This window comes from Nicotiana tabacum, chromosome 2 (genome assembly GCF_000715075.1).
Source record: "Nicotiana tabacum cultivar K326 chromosome 2, ASM71507v2, whole genome shotgun sequence".
NCBI classification, from domain to species: domain Eukaryota; kingdom Viridiplantae; phylum Streptophyta; class Magnoliopsida; order Solanales; family Solanaceae; genus Nicotiana; species Nicotiana tabacum.
Window position 1 is genome coordinate 128,062,101 of NC_134081.1, and position 26,029 is coordinate 128,088,129.

At 37.1% G+C, this 26,029-nt stretch overlaps 1 protein-coding gene across 1 annotated transcript; it reads left to right on the forward strand.

Moving 5' to 3' along the window:
- The first annotated feature begins 1,303 nt into the window (after window positions 1-1,303).
- Window positions 1,304-2,080, forward strand: LOC142168018 (uncharacterized). Its single transcript, XM_075228668.1, has one exon. The coding sequence runs from the start codon at window positions 1,304-1,306 to the stop codon at window positions 2,078-2,080; it is 777 nt and encodes a 258-aa protein (XP_075084769.1).
- Window positions 2,081-26,029: the final 23,949 nt, after the last annotated feature.

Genomic DNA, 26,029 nt, shown 5'->3' on the forward strand with positions numbered 1-26,029 from the left:
TTCATAACCACGCGAAGCGCGGATTAGTTCACTAATATATATATAAAGTTGGGAATTAAAAAGATGATGTGACGCATCTCATAAGCCATGAAAGTACCTTATCTTTTTTTCTCCTTTTTTTGACCTTTTTCCCTCATTTGATGTCTACAAAATATGGAGAAAATTAAATACATCCTATTTATGTCATTCCTTATTATCATTATTATCATTTATTTCATTTACACCCATGTTTCCTCCTTTATTAAGTCATTTTCCCACTCCTTTTTCCGCTTCTTTTTCTTCTTCTTTGTTTTTTTAATCTTTTCCGTTACATATTTAGGTCTCCTTTATGACTTTTAGTATTCAATCATGTTTCTAATTATACAATCGTTGCAATTCTTAATTTTTGTTTTCAATTGTGTATTGAATGATATAATAAAGAAGAATGATGTGACGCATCTCATAAGCAATGAAAGTACATTATCTTTTTTCTCCTTCTTTTTGACCTTTTCCCTCATTTGATGTCTACAAAGTCTTGAGAAAATTAAATACATCCTATTTATTTCATTTCTTATTATCATTTATTTCTTTTACACCCATGTTTCCTCCTTTATCAAGTCATTTTTCCACTCATTTTTTTCGCTTCTTTTTCTTCTCCTTCTTTTTTTTTTTTAATCTTTTTCGTTATATGCTTAGTTCTTCTTAATGGATTTTAGTATTAATTCATGTTCTAATTATACAATCGTTACAATTCTTAATTTCTGTTTTCAATTGTGTATTGAATGATATAATAAAGAAGAATAGCAAATGGAGAGAGCACTTTGCTATGATAAGTCTAATATGCAACATGGTTGTGTGAGAATTGTGTGGGTTGTCTATCTTGGATTTTGCATCTGCTACTGCTATTATTTTCTAGAATAATTAGTTGTTTAGTTTTAGGAGGAGTCTTCTAGAAGATTCAGAATTTTAATTATAGTAAGAGTTTAGTAATTTAGTTGTAGGAGGAGTCTACTACTTTATTTATTTTGCTATTTAAAACCCTATGATTAATAAAATTTTAGAGACCGTTTTTCAATCCTATTTTCAACCTTCTTCCTACTTGCATATTTTTTCTAAAATCCATAACAGTGGTATCAAAGCCTCCATTGATCTTGACAGATCTCTGAATTCGCTGAAAAACAACAAATTTCAACTACTTTTAAACCATACGCATTTTTACCCATACCGATTTTTAACCAAATTTTTAACAATGGCAAGCAGCGATCTCTCTTTGAATACCCCACAAACTTTCACTGGTGAAAACTATTAGATTTGGTCAGTGAAGATGAAATCTTATCTTGAAACTTATGATCTATGGGAAGTTGTAATGGAAGACAAACTTATACAACCACTTCCCACAAATTCTACCCTTGCCCAAATCAAAGCTCATTCAGATGAGAAAACCAAAATATACAAAGCCAAAACTATAATTCAAAATTCAGTTGCAAATTCAATCTTCTCTAAAATCATTGCATGTGAGACAGCAAAAGAAGCTTGGGAAACACTCAAACAGGAGTATCAAGGAAGTGAACGAGGCAGACAAAATCAGATTTTAAATTTGAAAAGAGATTTTGAATATCTTAGAATGCAAAATGATGAGACCATCGCTAAGTATTCTGACCGAATTTCTTTAATTGTCAATAAAATTAATTTACTTGGTGATGATTTCAAAGATGACAAGGTAGTTGAAAAAATTCTTGTGACAATTCCCGAGAGATTTGAATCCAAAATTTCCTCTCTCGAAGAGTCTAAAGATCTCTCTATCATCTCTATTGCAGAATTAATAAGTGCTCTTCAAGCACAAGAGCAAAGAAGGGCCTTCAGACAAGACAAAGTTACTGAGAGTATTTTTTATGCGAAACACCAAAAAGAAAAAGTCGATTATCCTTATTGCAAATATTGCAAAAAGAAAACACACTTAGAAAAATTTTGTTGGTGGAGACCTGATGCATTATGTGGAAATTGCAAACAAAAAGGTCATGTTACAAAAGTGTGCAAGTTCAAAGATGCTCATGCACAAGCACTAATAGCAGAAGAAGGAATTGATGATGACCTTCTTTAGACTGCAGCAACAGAAACAAGGATGAGTGTTGGATTTTGCATATGTTACTGATATTGTTTTCTAGAATAATTAGTTGTTTAGTTTTAGGAGAAGTCTGCTAGAAGATTCAGAATTTTAATTATAGTAAGAGTTTAGTAATTTAGTTGTAGGAGAAGTCTACTACTTTATTTATTTGACTATTTAAAACCCTATGATTAATAAAATTTTAGAGACCGTTTTTCAATCCTATTTTCAATATTCTTGTTGCTTCCATATTTTTTCTAAAATCCATAACAGTGGTATCAGAGTCTCCATTAATCTTGACGGATCTCTGAATTCGCTGAAAAACAACCAATTTCAACCATTTTTAAACCACACGCATTTTTACCCATATTGATTTTTAACTAATTTTTTTACAATGGCAAGCAGCGGTCTCTCTTTGAATACCCCACAAACTTTCACTAGTGAAAACTATCAGATTTAGTCAGTGAAGATGAAATCTTATCTTAAAACTTATGATCTATGGGAAGTTGTAATGGAAGAGAAACTTATACAACCACTTCCTGCAACTCCTACCCTTGCCCAACTCAAAGCTCATTCAGATGAGAAAACCAAAATATACAAAGCTAAAACTATCATTCAAAATTCAGTTGTAGATTCAATCTTCTCTAAAATCATTGCATGCGAGACAACAAAAAAAGCTTGGAAAACACTCAAACAGGAGTATCAAGGAAGTGAACGAGGCAGACAAAATCAGATTTTAAATTTAAAAAGAGATTTTGAATCTCTTAGAATGCAAGATGATGAGACCATCGCTAAGTATTCTGACCGAATTTCTTTAATTGTCAATAAAATCAGGTTACTTGGCGAGAATTTCAAAAATGACAGGATAGTTGAAAAAATTCATGTGACAATTCCCAAGAGATTTGAATTCAAAGTTTCCTCTCTGGAAGAGTCTAAAGATCTCTTTACCATCTCTGTTACATAATTAATAAGTGTTCTTCAAGCACAAGAGCAAAGAAGGGCCTTCAGACAAGACAAAGTTACTGAGGGTATTTTTTATGCGAAACACCAAAAAGAAAAAGTCGATTATCCTTATTGCAAAAAGAAAACATACTTAGAAAAATTTTGTTAGTGGAGACCTGATGCATTATGTGAAAATTGCAAACAAAAAGGTCATGTTACAAAAGGGTGCAAGTTCAAAGATGCTCATGCACAAGCACTAATAGCAAAAGAAGGAATTGAGGATGACTTCTTTAGACTGCAGCAACAGAAGCAAGGAGGAGTGTTGGATTTTGCATCTGTTACTGATACTGTTTTCTAGAATAATTAGTTGTTTAGTTTTAGGAGGAGTCTGCTAGAAGATTCAGAATTTTAATTATAGTAAGAGTTTAGTAATTTAGTTATAGGAGGAGTCTACTACTTTATTTATTTGGCTATTTAAATTTTTATGATTAATAAAATTTTAGAGATCGATTTTCAATCCTATTTTTAACCTTCTTGCTGCTTGCATATTTTTTCTAAAATCCATAACATTGGTATCAGAGCCTCCATTGATTTTGACGGATCTCTGAATTCGCTGAAAAACAATCATTTTCAATCACTTTTAAACCATACGCATTTTTACCCATATTGATTCTTAACCCAAATTTTTAACAATGGCAAGCAGCGGTCTCTCTTTGAATACCCCACAAACTTTCACTGGTGAAAACTATTAGATTTGGTCAGTGAAGATGAAATCTTATCTTTAAACTTATGATCTATGGGAAGTTGTAATGGAAGACAAACTTATACAACCACTTCCTGCAACTCCTACCTTTGCCCAAATCAAAGCTCATTCAGATGAGAAAACCAAAATAAACAAAGCTAAAACTATAATTCAAAATTCAGTTGTAGATTCAATCTTCTCTAAAATCATTACATGCGAGACATTAAAAGAAGCTTGGGAAACACTCAAACAGGAGTATCAAGGAAGTGAACGAGACAGACAAAATCAGATTTTAAATTTGAAAAGAGATTTTGAATCTCTTAGAATGCAAGATGATGAGACCATCGCTAAGTATTCTGACCGAATTTCTTTAATTGTCAATAAAATCAATTTACTTGGTGACAAAGATGACAAGATAGTTGAAAAAATTCTTGTGACAATTTCCGAGAGATTTGAATCCAAAATTTCCTCTCTCGAAGAGTCTAAAGATCTCTCTATCATCTCTATTGCAGAATTAATAAGTGCTCTTCAAGCACAAGAGCAAAGAAGGGCCTTCAGACAAGACAAAGTTACTGAGGGTATTTTTTATGCGAAACACCAAAAAGAAAAAGTCGATTATCCTTATTGCAAAAAGAAAACACACTTAGAAAATTTTTGTTGGTGGGAGACCTGATGCATTATGTGAAAATTGCAAATAAAAAGGTCATGTTACAAAAGTGTGCAAGTTCAAAGATGCTCATGCACAAGCACTAATAGCAGAAGAAGGAATTGAGGATGACCTTCTTTAGACTGCAACAACAGAAGCAAGGAGGAGTGTTGGATTTTGCATCTGCTACTGCTATTGTTTTCTAGAATAATTAGTTGTTTAGTTTTAGGAGGAGTCTGCTAGAAGATTCAGAATTTTAATTATAGTAAGAGTTTAGTAATTTAGTTGTAGGAGGATTCTACTACTTTATTTATTTGGCTATTTAAAGTCCTATGATTAATAAAATTTTAGAGACAGTTTTTCAATCCTACTTTCAACATTCTTGTTGCTTGCATTTTTTTTCCTAAAATCCATAACAGTCTAATGCTATATCTAGCATTGCCAAACGTTGCCAAGAAGCAAGGTTAAGGACAAGCGCATATACTGCATCCCAGAACTCCGAACTGTAAAAGTTAGGTGACACTAAATTAGCATGCAACCAAATGTAGATTTCTCATAAGATTACAAAGGTTTTTCATTCCATATTTTTGAGATTGTATTATATTCTCTTAATTTGGACAAATTAACGAGTGCATTCAGATCTGAAGAATATAAAGGAGGGGAGGTTTCAACATGACAAAATAAGGATTTTAACGGGAAAAAAAGTGACAGTGCGGCCATAAAGGAGGCAGAGATGATGGCAACAAAGGCAGAACTGCAGAGATGCGGCAATCAATCTTTTCTTTTATGTGCTTTTTCTCTCTCTTTTTTGTATAATATGAAAGAGAAGGATTGTATCTTTTTAATTTCTTTTTAATTTTGTAACCTATTTTCCATTTCAAATTGTTTACCAACGGTTGGCATCCTTTAAATTTTGAGCCAAAGCCTTGTATATAAATGTGAATTCAGATTAATGATTGGAGGTTCTTACTCTTTCTCTTTTCTTTTCTTTCTTAATTCCGTGACACTCCATACTTTGCTATTATTTGAATAGGTTGTGTATGTTTTAATTTGATCTAATTTTTACCCCGCGGATCAGTGGATTACGAATACTTTGAGATACCTATTCTAACGTTTCGCTTCGTAACACTAACTTCTTTGTGATTTACTCTAATATCGTTACCTTCCTTATTTTATTTTATTTTATTATAATTTTCTTAGTCCATTTATTCTTTCTGGATTGTAGTTGAGGACATTCTGAGTAATAGCATATTTTTTACTTTTCAGAAAAATCACTGACTCATATTAGCATATGGTTAAGACTATAAGAACTGGTTCGATCTTTGATGAGTTGATATTGATTTTTTTCAGCACTAAAAGTAATGGGTCTTTTTTCCTATATTAGTATGACAATCTTGAGATGTGAGTATCGTTTGTTATTTCAAACTAAAACAAATTTTCTTGGCGGTAGAATGTGAAGTGTACTTTACTTTTCGATTTTAACTTTCTAGAACTCTTCATATTTTTACGAGTTATGAAAATTCAAAATGTATCAGCCTTAAGAAGTTTGAGAAACTCTTTTTGTTCGTGCATAGAGAAATTTTAAAAAATTTGAGGTTGCTATTACATCAGACTTTGAAAATTTATATATTGATTTGAATTCTAAGAAAACAATACACATGAGAAAATAATCTGACTCAACTAGCAAAATAACTTCTTATACTTTTTTTCTATTACTTTTTAGATTTTAATGGTCTATTTTTTTAAAATTTATATTTGTAATTCAAAGTGAAAAAATAAATAAAAGAGTAATTCAAGTTAGTAAGTGACTGGTAGATATTACATGAAGAAGATGGAGGAAATTGCAACTAAAACATATGCATTACCAGCAAGTGAAAACTTCTTTTCATACACAAGAATAGTTTCTAGAATTTTGCTTTAGGCCTTTTGTTGTTAGGCCGTCGTGGCTTTATACTTTCATTCTTACTTCTTTGTTTAAAACAAATTAACCTATATGTGATGTTTTTTTTTTTGGTTAATTTGGTTTTATTGTTTTTTTTTAAAAAAAAATTATTGTTGAAAAATACCTCCCGCTTGAAGTAAAAAATTGGTATGTTTAGATTACTTAATTTTTGCAAGGATCTATTATTGGTTAGTTTTTGCAAAGATCTACTTTTGATGAGGTTTTGCAAGGATCTATTTTTGGTTATGTATGATTTTTTTTTTGTTTCGACAAAATTTCAAGAATATTTTATCATTTTTGAAATTTTATAGATGTCTTTTAAGGTTCACTAGTGGACTATGTAAATAATGTTTTTGTAACTGAGTTATGTTAAAAATCACGTCAAACAAAAGGAATTGCAGCAGTAAAATAAAATGTCTCAATTTATGTGAAAATTAACTGGCAAAAATTATAGCGTAGTAGGATAATATGGGAGAAACCAAAGGCTGTCTGCTTCTAATATTGTTTCCCCCCAAAATGGACGGCAGATAGATGGAGTATATAATTTTTGCTATAAATAATAGTATTTTATTGTTGAAAACATTGAAATTCAGTACTGCAAATAATGATTTGAGTATTATTATTTGCAACATCAAACCATTATTTACAAATGCTAAATTTCAATATTTGAAATATCGGTGAAATATATGTTAGTTCCGCCAATATTGCTGTATTTGTAAATAATAATTCTGTAAAATATAAGTTATCGTAATGAAACAGTAATTAATTCGAGCCCACCGAATTCACAGTGTTTCCTTAAGGAATTTAATCCCCTCCTAGTACCCAAGGTAATGAATTATTTCCTCCCAGGATAGAACGAATCACACACTGGTATAGCGGTACTTCAAACCCCAGTGTTTCAGCGAACACAAAGTTCGGTAGCAAATCACACTTACAATTGCTTTGTTTAAAGTTAAAACAATGCAGAACGAAGGAGTAGAAACTCAGAAAATCGTATGGAAATGCTGAGAGGAAGGAGTGCAATGTATAGCCAAATCAGTTGAGCGATTTCAGTCTTGTGTATTGTGTATTGTGTGTGTCTTTCTTCAACAGCAGCCAGTGTTGAAGAAGAACAATCGTCCACCCTCCATGGTGGATCAAGCATAAGCTTGTTTGTGGAACAAGCACATTCATGGTGGGAAGAGCATTAGGCGGTTGCCTTGTGGTCAATACACGGATTGAAAAATATCTGTTACAAATGCGGATAATCTTACGTTAATATTTACTATTAACAAATAAATTTGGTCCAAAAAATTAATCAATCAATCATTTGACCAAATCCGAATCCGAATCCGAAGCCGAAGCCGAAGCCGTAGCCGTAGCCGTAGCCGAAGCCGAGCGAGCGACGACGACGACGACGCGAGGCTTGCTTTCTTCTTAACTCTTTAAGAGCTACAAGAAGAGCAATTATATATATACCCACCAAAAATCTTTTCCTCTTCCAATATGGGACAATGTCTCATTGTCAAGAGGGAAAAACTTAAAATTTTACTCAAAAATTTTATTTTCCCTCCATTTCCCATTCACCCTCATTTTAAGACTATTTCATCTTAAAAATAAAAAAACCTCAACAATCCCCCACATGAATGGGGAATGGCTATATCACGGAAGTATGCATGAAAAAACTGTGTGATTTACAAGCAAGGATTAATCGCATCTGGATAAGTAGGTTTTCCTTTGAACTTTCCGTAGTAAACTTAGGTCGGATATACTCGGTCAATCGGTAGATTTGATATCTTTGAACCGTCGATCTTTGGTGTATACCTAAATAACCATAAGTCACACAATCAACCCATAACCGTCTTTGATTCTCATTGTTGTGTTCGTTTCAGCCATGAACACCGCCTGATTTCATAAGTGCATAGAGAACTGGCCTTACAAAGTTCTCCTTGAAGCGGCTAACACTTCACACTTACATAGGTGATTCCTAAACGTGTCATCCTATAGATACACTTTTTGGTATACCCCATATCAAATTTAGAAATCATTAAAAAGCCTTAATATTTTATCCTTGGTACTGAACATTGTCTCATCACGAGAACGGACTAAAATTTTATTTGACAATGTTGAACCGTCATTAATGACTTTGTTTGATCTCCTTGAACCTAGATCTTGGGATCTCCAGTCTTCTAGGTAGAGTTACCGCCACAATGACTTGTTCTCGGCCATAGCCTCATTCCCCTTGATGATTTCTCAACTACCTCTCTCGTTAGGCCTTTTGTAAGTGGATCCGACACATTATCACTTGACTTTACATAGTAAATCGTGATAATTCCTCTAGAGAGTAATTGCCTAACGGTTTTATGTCTTCGTCGTATATGACGAGATTTACCGTTATACATAACGCTCATAGCCCTTCCAATTGCCGCTTGACTATCACAATGTATGCATATTGGTGCCAACGGTTTGGGCCAAAATGGAATGTCTTCCAAGAAATTCTGGAGCCATTCAGCTTCTTCACCGGCTTTATCTAAGGCTATGAATTCAGCCTCCATTGTAAAGCGGGCAATACATGTTTGTTTGGACGACTTCCAAGATACCGCTCCTCCACCAATAGTGAATACATATCCACTCGTGGACTTAGAATCAGTTGAACCGGTGATCCAATTTGCATCACAGTATCCCTCAATCACCGCAGGAAATTTACTGTAGTGCAAGTCATAGTTCTGGGTATGTTCTAAATATCCCAAAACTCGTTTCATTGCCATCCAATGAGATTGGCCTGGATTGCTCGTATATCGACTCAGTTTACTTATAGCACAAGCTATATCTGGTCGTGTACAATTCATGATATATATTAAGTATCCCAACACACGAGCATAATCCAATTGTGATATGCTTTGGCCTTAACTCTTTGCTAATGCAAGATTCACGTCAATTGGAGTCTTTGCAACTTTAAAGCCCAAGTGCTTGAATTTTTCAAGTACTGTTGATGTTTGGCATATTTCGATATATATTGATGTTACTTTACCCATGTTTTAACCGCTTCTTGATGATATTTGATCTTTAAAATGCCCAACATGGTTTAATTATTGGTTTTATGACTAATTGAGTTGTTCGTGGTGAATTAGGGTGTTTGGAGTGCAAAAATATGAAGAAAAGGTGTTCTAGGTAGAGGAAGAGAGATTGGATGCATCGCATCCAATCTAGAAAAAGATCAGATTTCGAGCACCCTTAGCAGTGAAGTCGGCCCATAGCATCCGCCTTAGCATCCGCACTTGGGCAAAGCTGAGAAGTGGAGGACGAGGTGGATGCGTCGCATCCACCCTCGCATGCAAAGCTGAGAAATAGAGGACAAGGTGGATGCGTCGCATCCACCTTCGTAGGAAAAATTGAAATGGAGGACGAGGTGGATGCGTCGCATCCACCTTAGCATCAATCCCTGAAGCCGATTTGGACTAGGAATAGGAGATCTTTGGCCCACGACTTTTGTACGCAATATATAAGCCAAAAACGCCTCCTTTAGGTTATCTAACATATTGGAGAAGAGGAAAAAGGCACAACAAAGTTCTAAAACCACAGAATTCGTCTTGAGTTCCTATTCTCTCTTTCTTTTATTAATTCTTATGCACTCTTGTGAATTTTTGATGATTGCCTGAATATGAGTGGCTAAGAACCCTATTGTTCTAGGGTTATGGGTATACATGAATGTTGATGTTTGAAGTTTAATTTGACGAAGTTGATTTTATCATATTGGGTTGTTTATTTAATTCTGTTTTTAATTATTTTGCTGAGTAGCTAACAGTTAAATACTATCTACGAATCTAGAGTTGAACTCGAAAGTGGAAACTCTAGATTGCATATAGAATTAAATAGAGCAAGTTTTTAAACTCGGGCATCGGGGAAAGGATTTGAAATTGGGATAGACATATACCTAATTGCCTTGCTCGGTTGCAATATAGGAATTGTAAATGCGTTCTTGTTAAATTTAATTCCATAGACATATAGGTATTAAGTTAGCTTGAATAGGCGAGTAAGGGCTCGACAGATTCTTATGAGTAATATCAACCCTGTCAACCAACAATCCAGATAAATCAATTAGTTATTTTAAGCTAAGAATGCAATATGTTTGTTAAATAACCCGTGACCCTGGAATATTATCTCCCATTGATTGTTATTTAAAACTATTTAAGTGTTGTGTTGATTTCTAGTATTCCATTACTTGATAGTCTTTAGGTAGTAAATTAGACAATTATCTATTTTATAAGAAATCGCTTGAATCGATAAGCTATTTGAGTTTGAATTAGTCAAAAGTTAATCATAAGTTCTCGTGGGAACGATACTCTATTCACTATTCTATTACTTGACGACCACGTGTACTTGCGTGAGTGTGTTTGGTCCCAACAAGTTTTTGGCGTCGTTGCCGGGGACCTAGAAATTAGCTACTTGACTGAGTTAAGCTGTTATTACTTATTTGTTCAAGTTTTAATTTTCAGTTTGCCTTGTTTGTATTCACAGGCTCTTCTCTTGAATGCGGAGGAGTAGAAGTGCAAACAACCTACTTCCTTTTGATCCAGAAATTGAACGAACACTTCATAGAGTGAGAAAGGAAGTCGAAGCTAGAACGAGAATAGAAAGAGAGTTGGACATCGTAGTTCAACCACAGCCAATAGAGATGGCAGGTAATGAAGAGCGTCCGGTGATTGAAGCCGCAAGGCCCAATCTTGCGAATATGACTCAGGCTATTGTGAAGCCTGATATCACTGGGCATTTTGAACTCAAACAGTACATGGTACAGCTGATTCAGTCCACAGGACAATATGTGGGTCTATCTCATGAGGACCCGCAGAGGCACATTCAGAACTTCTTGGAAATTACGGACACTTACAATTATCCGAACGTTTCCAAGGACTATGTCAGGCTGACACTATTTCCCTTTTCACTATTGGGGGAAGCCAAGGAATGGTTGCAAAAGGAGCCCGCAAACTCAATCCACACTTGGGATGATTTAGCAAGGAAATTTCTAATCAAGTTTTTCCCTACTAAGAAGACAAAATCGCTGAGAAGCCAAATTCTTGGGTTCCAACAACGGGATGGCGAGACACTTCGTCAAGCTTAGGAAAGATACAAGAAGCTACTCAAAAACTGCCCGCATCATTGTCAGACTGATGAGGTATTGGGTCATACTTTTGTTGATGGGTTAGATGAAGCATCAAAGATGAATCTTGACTCAGCTTGTGGGGGTAGTTGCATGGCGAGGCCGTATAGTGAAATACAACTCTTGCTAAATAACTTCACTGCCAATGACCATAATTGGCAAGGAGATGGGGATGCAAGAAGAGCAATTAAACAGAAGTCAGCCGGGTTGATTGAGCTTGATGACTTCTCAGCCATGAGAGCAGATATTGCAAAGCTGGCGAATCAGATGAACCGAATGACAACACAACAAATGCAACATGTACAACAGATGTCTATTTGTTGCGAAATATGTGGTGACAGTCATATGAGTGACATGTGCCCCACGAATCCTGAATCTATATACTATGTGGGGCAACAAAACAGAGGCCCTCTGAATCAACATGCACAATATGGGAACACTTACAATCCAAATTGGAGGAATCATCCTAACTTCTCATGGGGCGGAAATCAACAGAATCAAAATCAGTATAGGCCTCAAGGAAATTTTAATCAGCCTCAGAAGCCACCCCAACAAATAGACGAGAGTACGAATGACTTGCTGAAAAAGTTGTTGCTAGACAATCAACAGCTCAGGACCGATTTCAGAAATCTTGAGAGGCAAATGGGGCAGTTAGCAGCAAATCAAAATACTAGACCTACAGGTTCTCTTCCCAGTGATACAGAGAAGAACCCTCAAGTTAATGCAGTTACACTTAGAAACGGGAGGGAACTAGAGGAAGTGCCAAAGAAGAGAAAGGAAAAACCTATACCTGAGGGGGAGCTGACACCTAAGGCAATACACGAGTCAAAGGAAAATGATGCAAGTTCAGAGCGAATGGAGGCTACAAGGCCACCACCACCTTTCCCCCAGAGATTGCAGAAAAAGAATGACGATCGCATGTTCAACAAATTTCTCTCTATGTTGAGTCAGGTTCAATTAAATATTCCATTAGTGGATGTACTTCGTGAAATTCCAAAGTATGCTAAGTACATAAAAGATATAGTGGCTCACAAGAGGAAATTGACTGAGTTCGAGACGGTTGCACTTACTGAGGAGTGCACATCAAGGGTCCAAAACAAGCTTCCCCAAAAGCTTAAGGATCCTGGCAGCTTCACCATTCCAGTGCGAATCGGTAATATTGATGTGGGTCGTGCTCTTTGTGATTTGGGTGCAAGCATAAATCTGATGCCTTTGTCCTTGTTTAAACAATTGGGTCTGGGAGCTCCGAGACCAACCACGGTGATGTTGCAATTAGCTGATAGGTCCATAGCCTACCCCGAAGGAGTGATTGAAGACGTGCTGCTGCAAATTGGGAAATTTATCTTCCCAGCTGACTTCATTATTCTAGATTTCGAGGCTGATGAACAAGTTCCAATCATATTGGGACGACCTCTCTTGGCTACTGGTGATGCAATAATTAAAGTGAGGGAAGGGAAAATGATTATGAGGGTGGACAACGAGGAAGCAGTCTTCAATGTCTACAAAGCAATACAACTTCCCCGCCACTATGAGGAGCTCTCTATGATATCTGTTGTGGAGGTGGATGCGCAACTTCTCGACACGAGTGTATATCTAGAGGACTCTCTAGAAAAAGCAATCATGTTGTTTGATAGCTTGATGATAGATGATGAGGTTGAAAAAATGATGCATATCCTAGATGCATCATGTGCTTACATGCAAGGAATACACCCGTTTGAGCCCCTGAATAGGCCAAGTGGCCCCCCTCCAAAGCCGTCAATTGAAGAAGCTCCAAAATTGGAGCTTAAACCCCTACCCCCTCACCTTCAATATGCTTATTTGGGTAGTTCTGACACTTTACCTGTTATTGTTTCTTCTCACTTGTCTAAATTGCAGGAAGAAAAGCTATTAAGGGTGCTACGTGAGCACAAGCGAGCAATTGGGTGGACAATGTCTGACATTAAAGGCATTAGTCCAGCTTTCTGCATGCACAAAATCCTCATGGAGGACGGACACAAGCCAAGTGTAGAGCATCAATGCCGACTAAATCCAATCATGAAAGAAGTGGTAAGAAAAGAAGTGATTAAGTGGCTTGATGCAGGTACTGTATTTCCAATCTCTGATAGTAAATGGGTAAGCCCTGTTCAATGTGTGCCAAAAAAAGGGGGGATGACTGTAGTAGTTAATGAAAATAATGACTTAATTCCTACAAGAACTGTCACTGGATGGAGAATTTGCATAGATTATAGAAAATTGAACAATGCCACCCGGAAAGATCACTTTCCCCTTCCCTTTATTGACCAAATGCTTGATAGGTTAGCTGGCCAGGAATACTACTGTTTCCTGGACGGTTATTCGGGGTATAATCAGATTGCTATAGCCCCAGAGGACCAAGAGAAAACTACATTTACATGTCCTTATGGCACGTATGCGTTCAAGAGAATGCCCTTCGGCCTTTGTAATGCACCTGCGACTTTTCAAAGGTGTATGATGGCTATTTTTACTGACATGGTTGAAAGATTTGTAGAAGTATTCATGGACGATTTTTCTATGTTTGGATGTTATTTTGATAATTGCTTGATGAACCTTGATAAAGTGCTTGCTAAGTGTGAAGAGACGAACTTAGTGCTAAACTGGGAAAAGTGCCATTTCATGGTACGTGAAGGTATAGTTTTGGGGCACAAGGTGTCCAAAGATGGTCTACATGTGGATAAAGCAAAGGTGGAGACGATTGAAAAATTGCCCCCACCGACATCCGTCAAAGGCATTCGCAGTTTCTTGGGTCATGCAGGTTTTTATCGTCGTTTTATTAAAGATTTTTCGAAAATTTCTTCTCCTTTGTGCAGACTTCTAGAGAAAGATGTCACCTTCAAGTTTGATAATGCATGTCTGAAAGCATTTGAGGAGCTGAAGGGAAGATTGGTGACTGCACCAATTATCATTGGCCCAGATTGGGCACAACCATTTGAGTTGATGTGCGATGCAAGTGACATAGCAATCAGAGCGGTTTTGGGGCAAAGGAGGGATAAAATCTTTCACTCCATTTATTATGCGAGCAAAACTATGAATCCCGCTCAGATGAATTATACAGTTACTGAAAAGGAGTTGCTTGCAGTGGTATGGGCGTTTGACAAGTTCAGATCCTATCTAGTGGGAACCAAAGTCATCGTCTACACAGATCATTCAGCTATCAGATACTTGTTTGAAAAGAAAGACGCCAAGCCGAGGCTGATTCGTTGGGTCCTCCTCTTGCAAGAATTTGACTTAGAGATCCGAGATCGAAAAGGGACAGAAAATCAAGTGGCTGATCATTTGTCCAGATTAGAAAGTCGGAACCATGTAGCTGAAGGAGGATCAATCAAAGAAACATTTCCTGATGAGCAATTATTAGCAGTCACCTCAGGTGAAGCCCCATGGTATGCAGATTATGTGAATTTTATCGCAAGTGGGGTGACACCACTAGAATTGACACCTGACAATAGAAGAAGATTCTTACATGATGTACGGCTCTACATGTGGGATGAGCCATTCTTATATAGGCAGTGCGCAGATCAGTTGGTGAGAAGGTGTGTTCCTGAGGAAGAGATGAATGCTATACTGCATGACTGCCATGCTTCGCCATATGGAGGTCATCATGGCAGGGATAGAACCGCCCAAAAAGTGCTACAATCAGGTTTCTATTGGCCAAAATTGTTTAAGGATGCACATGCCTTTGTTAAAAATTGTGATAGATGCCAAAGAACCGGAACTATCACAAGGAAACACGAGATGCCCTTGCAAAACATTCTGGCAGTAGAACTTTTTGATATTTGGGGGATTGATTTCATGGGACCATTCCCATATTCTAATGGGCACAGGTACATCTTGGTGGCGGTCGACTATGTTTCTAAGTGGGTGGAGGCCATTGCTCTTCCTACTAATGACGCAAAGGTAGTGGTAAGCTTTGTAAAGAAGTACATCTTCACACGTTTTGGGACTCCAAGAGTGTTGATAAGCGACGGGGGAACTCACTTTTGTAACAAATTGCTGAACAATATTCTTGCAAAATATGGAGTTAAGCATAAGGTTTCCACTGCCTATCATCCCCAAACGAGTAGTCAAGTAGAAGTTTCCAACAGAGAGATAAAGCAGATTTTGGAAAAAATAGTAAGTGGGAATAGAAAGGACTGGGCCGGGAAGCTAGATGACGCATTATGGGTGTATCGCACTGCATACAAGACCCCCATAGGTACATCTCCGTACAGGTTGGTTTATGGGAAGGCATGCCATTTGCCCGTCGAGCTTGAACACAAAGCATATTGGGCGATTAAAAAGCTAAATATGGAGATGGACTTGGCCGGTGAGAAGAGATTGCTACAACTCAACGAGCTTGATGAGTTTCAATTGCATGCATATGAAAATGCCAAATTGTATAAAGAAAAGACCAAAAGGTGGCATGATAAGCACATCCAACATCGTGAGTTTGAGCCAGGTCAAGAAGTTCTCTTGTTTAATTCAAGGCTATTAAATCTCGATGGTCGGGTCTGTTTGAAGTGGTTAGTGTGAAACCTCATGGTGCGGTAGAATTGCGTGATACAGGTTCCAATGCGACATTCTTGGTAAATGGCCAGAGAGTAAAACACTATTGGGGTGGTGACATTGCACGTCACAAGACCTCGATGGATTTAGTGGAGGCATGAAGAACGTGTTGCGTCGTGCCGCGACGTTAAATCAGGCGCTTCTTGGGAGGCCACCCAAGTTAGTTAGTTCATTGTTTTGTAGGAATTAGATCTTGTATGTAAAAAAAATAGTGAAAAAAAATATATATATAAAAAAAGTAATCAGGCTTCACACACCAGGCCTACTGAGGTCGATGTACCACCTGCTACAGAATCAGCTCCAGTTGGTGATGATAGGACAATGACAGCTCTCCCTATGCGTGAGGATGATGTTGCAAGGCCGGAGGGGGTCTTGATGAATGCCATGGATACAGATGCTCTTCCACAGACTGCGGATGAGCCGTCCACCTTGACTTGAGGGAGTTTCTTCTCACCCTACTTTACCTTCTTTATGTGCATTGGGGACAACGCACAGTCTAAGTGTGGGGTGGGGATTATTCATATTTTTTTTGTATGGATGAATGTACTAAACTGTTACAATTTGACTGTTAGGGGGGGGGGGGCTGTAACATTCACTGGATTAATGGCATGTAATAGCAGTAAATTCATCTATATGGAGTAACTCTCAGTTGATTCTTGAAAGTATAAGTGTAGTAAAAAATAAAAAAATAAAAAATTTAGAGTAGTAGCCTTGAGTAATTAGTAAAAATTTTGTGTAGGTAGTAATAATCCCCTGTGATTATTCTTTGTGCATCGGTTCTTTTCCATGGGATGTATTTTGAACCGGGTAGTAAAAAATTTTAATTTTTTTCTTTCTTTCCTTTGAGAATAGATTAGAGTTTAGAAAATAAATAGAGGAAGAAATATGAGATTCATAGGGGTTCTTGACTTGTTTGATAGTAGCATGTTCAGGTTTAGGCATGTGTAGTGCCTTTCCTATGTTTTAAAATTGATCATGAAGCCTTTATAAATTGGATAGCATGTTTTGTGGCACCTATTTCTCGTTTTCTTGACTTGTGTTCACTTTGCGCTTCATGCTCAATATCTCGTGGCTCCGTGAATACTTGCATTGCTTGAGAGTCGGAATGTGATCGTCCTTAGTGAGTCATGTGCCATGTGTGGTGAGGTTTTTGTGTTGTCCATGTATTGTACTTGTGTCTAGAACTTGCCCAGTATGTGAGTTGAAGCGAAATTTTAGGTGAAGCTTGGTTTGAAAAATGATTTTAGGCTTTCTTTGATCTTTTTGAGCTTATTGCTTATCACAAATAAAATCTATCCCTAGTTAACCCTTTTGAGCCTGTAGACCTTTTATTTGGTACCCACATTACAAGCCTATACCCTTTTTATTCCTAATTGACATTGTTTTGATCCTTTTACCTCTTAAAGCACTTTAATTGTTAGATGAGTGCTAAAAGAAGTAAGTAGGGACTAAGTGTGGGGTGACTTTTGAGTGGAACCAATGAAATAAAGAAGGGTGCACTTATTTTGTAAAATAATACACCACTAGCGGAAATTAAAAGAAAAAAAGAAAAATATAGATGAATAAATTATTGTCTTGTTATTGCTAGTGGGTATGAATTAAAGTAGTGCTTAAAGAAAGAGAAAATATTGTTGGGGGTGATATTATTTGTGAAATTGAAGTGGTGTTGAAGAATTTGCGCTTAAGTTATTTGATGATGTATTAAAGTGATTAGGAGGTTGAGTCACTATTCCTAAAATATATCCTACCTTTCCCTTAGCCCACATTACAACCATGAAAAAAAAGTCCTAATTGATTTTAGATCGAGCGAGCTTATATTAGTAGAGATTTACATTAAGGGCAAGCCTATGGTACCAATTTCATGCATGTGACTTCTTTGTGAGAGTGAGCGATTTTCTTTGATATATGTGAGTCATTAAAATATATTTGATCATGAGATTCGAATGTGTGGATTGAACTCGCTCTCTTGTTCTTGTTGTGAGGGCACATGGTTTCACGAGGGATAGGTAACGTTATTAGACTTCTCTATGATGTTGGGTGTTCAAGCCATGAGTGCATAGTGACATTGAGTCGGTTTTTGAGGTTAGGGTTGTTGTGAGCATGTTGTCTTTGTTCGAATATGTTTAAAGAAGGGCATAAGTAAAGGGAAGTGTATGTGATGCATAGTCTAGAGCCTAATTGTTGCAAATAACCATGGTCATAGGTGCAGTGTGCTTTGAATGATAAGAGCTTAATTTTGTTTCATCTACTATAAGATGGTTTGTTCGAGGACGAACAAAGGTTTAAGTGTGGGGTAGTGATGTTTGGCATATTTCGATATGTGTTGATGTTACTTTACCCATGTTTTAACCGCTTCTTGATGTTATTTGATCTTTAAAATGCCCAACATGATTTAATTATTGATTTTATGACTAATTGAGTTGTGTGTAGTGAATTAGGGTGTATGGAGTGCAAAAATATGAAGAAAATGTGCTCTAGGTAGAGGAAGAGAGATTGGATGTGTCGCATCCAATCTAGAAAAAGATCAGATTTCGTGCACCCTTAGCAGTGAAGTCGGCCCATAGCATCCGCCTTAGCATCCGCACCTGGGGAAGGCTGAGAAGTGGAGGACGAGGTGGATGCGTCGCATCCACCCTCGCATGCAAAGCTGAGAAATAGAGGACAAGGTGGATGCGTCGCATCCACCTTCGCAGGAAAAATTGAAATGGAGGACGAGGTGGATGCGTCGCATCCACCTTAGCATCAATCCCTGAAGCTGATTTGGACTAGGAATAGGAGAGCTTTGGCCCACGACTTTTGTACGCAATATATAAGCCAAAAAATGCCTCCTTTAGGTTATCTAACATATTGGAGAAGAGGAAAAAGGCACAACAAAGTTCTAAAACCACAGAATTCGTCCTGAGTTCCTATTCTCTCTTTCTTTTATAGAGCAAGTTCTTAAACCCGGGCAGCAGGGAAAGGATTTGAAATTGGGATAGACATATACCTAATTGCCTTGCTCGGTTGCAATACAGGAATTGTAAATGTGTTCTTGTTAAATTTAATTCCATAGACATATAGGTATTAAGTTAGCTTGAATAGGCGAGTAAGGGCTCGACAGATTCTTATGAGTAATATCAACCCTGTCAACCAACAATCCAGATAAATCAATTAGTTATTTTAAGCTAAGAATGCAACATGTTTGTTAAATAACCCGTGACCCTGGAATATTATCTCCCATTGATTGTTATTTAAAACTATTTAAGTGTTGTGTTGATTTCTAGTATTCCATTACTTGATAGTCTTTAGGTAGTAAATTAGACAATTATCTATTTTATAAGAAATCGCTTGAATCGATAAGCTATTTGAGTTTGAATTAGTCAAAAGTTAATCATAAGTCCTCCGTGGGAACGATACGTCAATTGGAGTCTTTACAACTTTAAAGCCCAAGTGCTTGAATTTTTCAAGTACTGTCTTAATATAATGAGATTGTGACAATGCCAGACCTTGAGGAGTCTTATGGATCTTAATTCCCAGAATTAAATCAGCAACTCCCAAGTCTTTCATATCAAACTTGCTATTGAGCATACGCTTAGTAGCATTTATGTTGGCAATGTCATTACTCATTATCAGCATATCATCCACATATAGGCAAACAATGACTATGTGATTTGGAACATTTTTAATGTACACACATTTATCACATTCATTTATCTTAAAACCATTTTACAACATTTATCTGGCAGATCAGGAACATCTTCCTTGATGAACTTCTGTAGACATAACGTAGTTAAGTAGAAGAACAACTTCTGCTGCCAGCGCTTGAAATCAATCCCGGAAACTTTTCCGGGGTTTTTCTGCCGGTGCCAATGCTGGTGTTCGGCTTGTCGATGCGTTGGCAGTCACCATTGGAATAGCTTGGTTTTCGCTTTCAGTCGTCATTTTTTCTGTAAAAGAATGACACAAAGAAATGTTTAATACACGTTTTCAAACTCGAGTAAAAATCACGTAGATTTTAATCTCCAACAAACCGCCACAAAGGCTTTACTCTCCAAAACGGGAGTATACAAAACCACAAAGGTTTTAGTTTGCAGAATAATAAGAATAACACAAATACAGAAATAAATATTAAATTCCTTAAGATTGTAAGTCCCGCCAATATTGCTGTATTTATAAATAATAATTCTGCAAAATATAAGTTATCATAATGAAACAGTAATTAATTCGAGCCCACTGAATTCACAGTATTTCCTTAAGGAATTTAATCCCCTCCTAGTACCTAAGGTAATGGATTATTTCCTCCCAAGATAGAACGAATCACAAACTGGTGTAGCGGTACTTCAAACCCCAGTGTTTCAGCGAAAATAAAATTCGGTAGCAAATCACACTTACAGTTGCTTTGTCTGAAGTTAAAATAATGCAGAACGAAGGAGTAGAAACTCAGAAAATCGTATGGAAATGCTGAGAGGAAGGAGTGCAATGTATAGCCAAATCAGTTGAGCGATTTCAGTCTTGTGTATTGTGTATTGTGTGTGTCTTTCTTCAACAGCAGCCAGTGTTGAAGAAGAACAATCGTCCACCCTCCATGGTGGATCAAGCATTAGCTTGTTTGTGGAGCAAGCACATTCATGGTGGGAAGAGCATTAGGCGGCTGCCTTGTGGTCAATACACGGATTGGAAAATATCCGTTACAAATGCGGATAATCTTACGTTAATATTTACTATTAACAAATAAATTTGGTCTAAAAAATTAATCAATCAATCAATCATTTGACCAAATCCGAATCCGAATCCGAAGCCGAAGCTGAGCCGAGCGAGCGACGAGGACGACGGCACAAGGCTTGCTTTCTTCTTAACTCATTAAGAGCTACAAGAAGAGAAATTATATATATACCCACCAAAAATCTTTTCCTATTCCAATATGGGACAATGTCTCATCGTCAAGAGGGGGAAACTTAAAATTTTACTCAAAAATTTTATTTTCCCTCCATTTTCCATTCACCCTCATTTTAAGACTATTTCATCTTAAAAACAAAAAAACTCAACAATCCCCCACATGAATGGGGAATGGCTATATCACGGAAGTATGCATGGAAAAACTGTGTGATTTACAAGCAAGGATTAATCGCATCTGGATAAGTAGGTTTCCCTTTGAACTTTCTGTAGTAAACTTATGTCGGATATACTCGGTCAATCGGTAGATTTGATATCTTTGAACCGTCGATCTTTGGTGTATACCTAGACTACCATAAGTCACACAATCAACCCATAACCGTCTTTGGTTCTCATTGTTGTGTTCGTTTCAGCCATGAACACCGCCTGATTTCATAAGTGCGTAGAGAACTGGCCTTACAAAGTTCTCCTTGAAGCGGCTAACACTTCACACTTACATAGGTGATTCCTAAACGTGTCATCCTGTAGATACACTTTTTAATATACCCCGTATCAAATTTAGAAATTATTAAAAAGCCTTAACGTTTTATCCTTGGTACTGAACATTGTCTCAACTACCTCTCTAGTTAGGCCTTTTGTAAGTGGATCCGACACATTATCACTTGACTTTACATAGTCAATCGTGATAATTCCTCTAGAGAGTAATTGCCTAACGGTTTTATGTCTTCGTCGTATATGACGAGATTTACCGTTATACATAACGCTCCCAGCTCTTCCAATTGCCGCTTGACTATCATAATGTATGCATATTGGTGCCAACGGTTTGGGCCAAAATGGAATGTCTGCCAAGAAATTCCGGAGCCATTCAGCTTCTTCACCGGCTTTATCTAAGGCTATGAATTCAGCCTCCATTGTAGAGCGGGCAATACATGTTTGTTTGGACGACTTCCAAGATACCGCTCCTCCACCAATAGTGAATACATATCCACTCGTGGACTTAGAATCAGTTGAACCGGTGATCCAATTTGCATCACAGTATCCCTCAATCACCGCAGGAAATTTACTGTACTGCAAATCAAAGTTCTGGGTTTGTTCTAAATATCCCAAAACTCGTTTCATTGGCATCCAATGAGATTGGCCTGGATTGCTCGTATATCGACTCAGTTTACTTATAGCACAAGCTATATCTGGTCGTGTACAATTCATGATATACATTAAGCATCCCAACACACGAGCATAATCCAATTGTGATATGCTTTGGCCTTTATTCTTTGCTAATGCAAGATTCACGTTAATTGGAGTCTTTGCAACTTTAAAGCCCAAGTGCTTGAATTTTTCAAGTACTGTCTTAATATAATGAGATTGTGACAATGCCAGACCTTGAGGAGTCTTATGGATCTTAATTCCCAGAATTAAATCAGCAACTCCCAAGTCTTTCATATCAAACTTGCTATTGAGCATACGCTTAGTAGCATTTATGTTGGCAATGTCATTACTCATTATCAGCATATCATCCACATATAGGCAAACAATGACTATGTGATTTGGAACATTTTTAATGTACACACATTTATCACATTCATTTATCTTAAAACCATTTGACAACATTGTTTGGTCAAATTTCGCATGCCATTGTTTGGGTGCTTGTTTTAGTCCATAAAGAAGTTAAGTAGAAGAACATCTTCTGCTGCCAGAGCTTGAAATCAATCCCGGAAAATTTTTCGGGTTTTTGTGTCGGTGCCAACGCCGGTGTTCGGCTTGTCGATGCGTTGGCAGTCACCATCGGAATTGCTTGGTTTTCGCTTTCAGTCGTCATTTTTTCTGTAAAAGAATGACACAAAGAAACGTTTAATACACGTTTTCAAACTGGAGAAAAAATCACGTAGATTTTAATCTCCAACAAACCGTCACGAAGGCTTTACTCTCCAAAACGGGAGTACACAAAACCACAAAGGTTTTAGTTTGCAGAATACTAAGAATAACACAAATACAGAAATAAATATTAAATTCCTTAAGATTGTTAGTCCCGCCAATATTGCTGTATTTATAAATAATAATTCTTCAAAATATAAGTTATCGTAATGAAACAGTAATTAATTCCAGCCCACTGAATTCACAGTGTTTCCTTAAGGAATTTAATCCCCTCCTAGTACCCAAGGTAATGGATTATTTCCTCCCAGGATAGAACGAATCATACACTGGTGTAGCGGTACTTCAAACCCCAGTGTTTCAGTAAACACAAAGTTCGGTAGCAAATCACACTTACAGTTGCTTTGTTTGAAGTTAAAACAATGCAGAACGAAAGAGTAGAAACTCAGAAAATCGTATGGAAATGCTGAGAGGAAGGAGTGCAATGTATAGCCAAATCAGTTGAGCGATTTCAGTCTTGTGTATTATGTATTGTGTGTGTCTTTCTTCAACAGCAGCCAGTGTTGAAGAAGAACAATCGTCCACCCTCCATGGTGGATCAAGCATTAGCTTGTTTGTGGAGCAAGCACATTCATGGTGGGAAGAGCATTAGGAGGCTGCCTTATGGTCAATACACGGATTGAAAAATATCCGTTACAAATGCGGATAATCTTACGTTAATATTTACTATTAACAAATAAATTTGGTCCAAAAAATTAATCAATCAATCGATCATTTGACCGAATCCGAATCCGAATCCGAAGCCGAAGCCGAAGCCGAGCCGAGCGAGCGATGACGACGATGGCTCGAGGCTTGCTTTCTTCTTAACTCTTTAAGAGCTACAAGAAGATCAATTATATATATACCCACCAAAAATCTTTTCCTCTTCCAATATGGGACAATGTCTCATTGTCAAGAGGGAAAAACTTAAAATTTTACTAAAAAATTTTATTTTCCCTCCATTTCCCATTCACCCTCATTTTAAGACTATTTCATCTTAAAAACAAAAAAACCTCAACAATCCCCCACATGAATGGGGAATGGCTATATCACGAAAGTATGCATGAAAAAACTGTGTGATTTACAAGCAAGGATTAATCGCATCTGGATAAGTAGGTTTCTCTTTAAACTTTCCGTAGTAAACTTATGTCGGATATACTCGGTCAATCAGTAGATTTGATATCTTTGAACCGTCGATCTTTGGTGTATACCTAGACTACCATAAGTCACACAATCAACCCATAACCGTCTTTGGTTCTCATTGTTGTGTTCGTTTCAGCCATGAACACCGCCTGATTTCATAAGTGCGTAGAGAACTGGCCTTACAAAGTTCTCCTTGAAGCGGCTAACACTTCACACTTACATAGGTGATTCCTAAACGTGTCATCCTATAGATACACTTTTTGATATACCCCGTATCAAATTTAGAAATTATTAAAAAGCCTTAATGCTTTATCCTTGGTACTGAACATTGTCTCATCACGAGAACGGACTAAAATTTTATTTGACAATGTTGAACTGTCATTAATGACTTTGTTTGATCTCCTTGAACCTAGATCTTGGGATCTCCAGTCTTCTAGGTAGAGTTTCCGCCACAATGACTTGTTCTCGGCCATAGCCCCATTCCCCTTGATGATTTCTCAACTACCTCTCTAGTTAGGCCTTTTGTAAGTGGATCCGACATATTATCACTTGACTTTACATAGTCAATCGTGATAATTCCTCTAGAGAGTAATTGCCTAACGGTTTTATGTCTTCGTCGTATATGACGAGATTTACCGTTATACATAACGCTCCCAGCCCTTCCAATTGTCGCTTGACTATCACAATGTATGCATATTGGTGCCAACGGTTTGGGCCAAAATGGAATGTCTTCCAAGAAATTCTGGAGTCATTCAGCTTCTTCACCGGCTTTATCTAAGGCTATGAATTCAGCCTCCATTGTAGAGTGGGCAATACATGTTTGTTTGGACGACTTCCAAGATACCGCTCCTCCACCAATAGTGAATACATATCCACTCGTGGACTTAAAATCAGTTGAACCGGTGATCCAATTTGCATCACAGTATCCCTCAATCACCGCAGGGAATTTACTGTAGTGCAAGTCAAAGTTCTGGGTATGTTCTAAATATCCCAAAACTCGTTTCATTGCCATCCAATGAGATTGGCCTGGATTGCTCGTATATCGACTCAGTTTACTTATAGCACAAGCTATATCTGGTCGTGTACAATTCATGATATACATTAAGCATCCCAACACACGAGCATAATCCAATTGTGATATGCTTTGGCCTTTATTCTTTGCTAATGCAAGATTCACGTCAATTGGAGTCTTTGCAACTTTAAAGCCCAAGTGCTTGAATTTTTCAAGTACTGTCTTAATATAATGAGATTGTGACAATGCCAGACCTTGAGGAGTCTTATGGATCTTAATTCCCAGAATTAAATCAGCAACTCCCAAGTCTTTCATATCAAACTTGCTATTGAGCATACGCTTAGTAGCATTTATGTTGGCAATGTCATTACTCATTATCAGCATATCATCCACATATAGGCAAACAATGACTATGTGATTTGGAATATTTTTAATGTACACACATTTATCACATTCATTTATCTTAAAACCATTTTACAACATTTATATGGCAGATCAGGAACATCTTCCTTGATGAACTTCTGTAGACATAACGTAGTTAAGTAGAAGAACATCTTCTGCTTCCAGAGCTTGAAATCAATCCCGGAAAATTTTTCGGGTTTTTGTGTCGGTGCCAACGCCGGTGTTTGGCTTGTCGATGCATTGGCAGTCACCATCGGAATAGCTTGGTTTTCGCTTTCAGTCGTCATTTTTTCTGTAAAAGAATGACACAAAGAAACGTTTAATACACGTTTTCAAACTGGAGTAAAAATCACGTAGATTTTAATCTCCAACAAACCGCCACGAAGGCTTTACTCTCCAATACGGGAGTACACAAAACCACAAAGGTTTTTGTTTGCAGAATAATAAGAATAACACAAATACAGAAATAAATATTAAATTCCTTAAGATTGTTAGTCCCGCCAATATTGCTGTATTTATAAATAATAATTCTTCAAAATATAAGTTATCGTAATGAAACAGTAATTAATTCCAGCCCACTGAATTCACAGTGTTTCCTTAAGGAATTTAATCCCCTCCTAGTACCCAAGGTAATGGATTATTT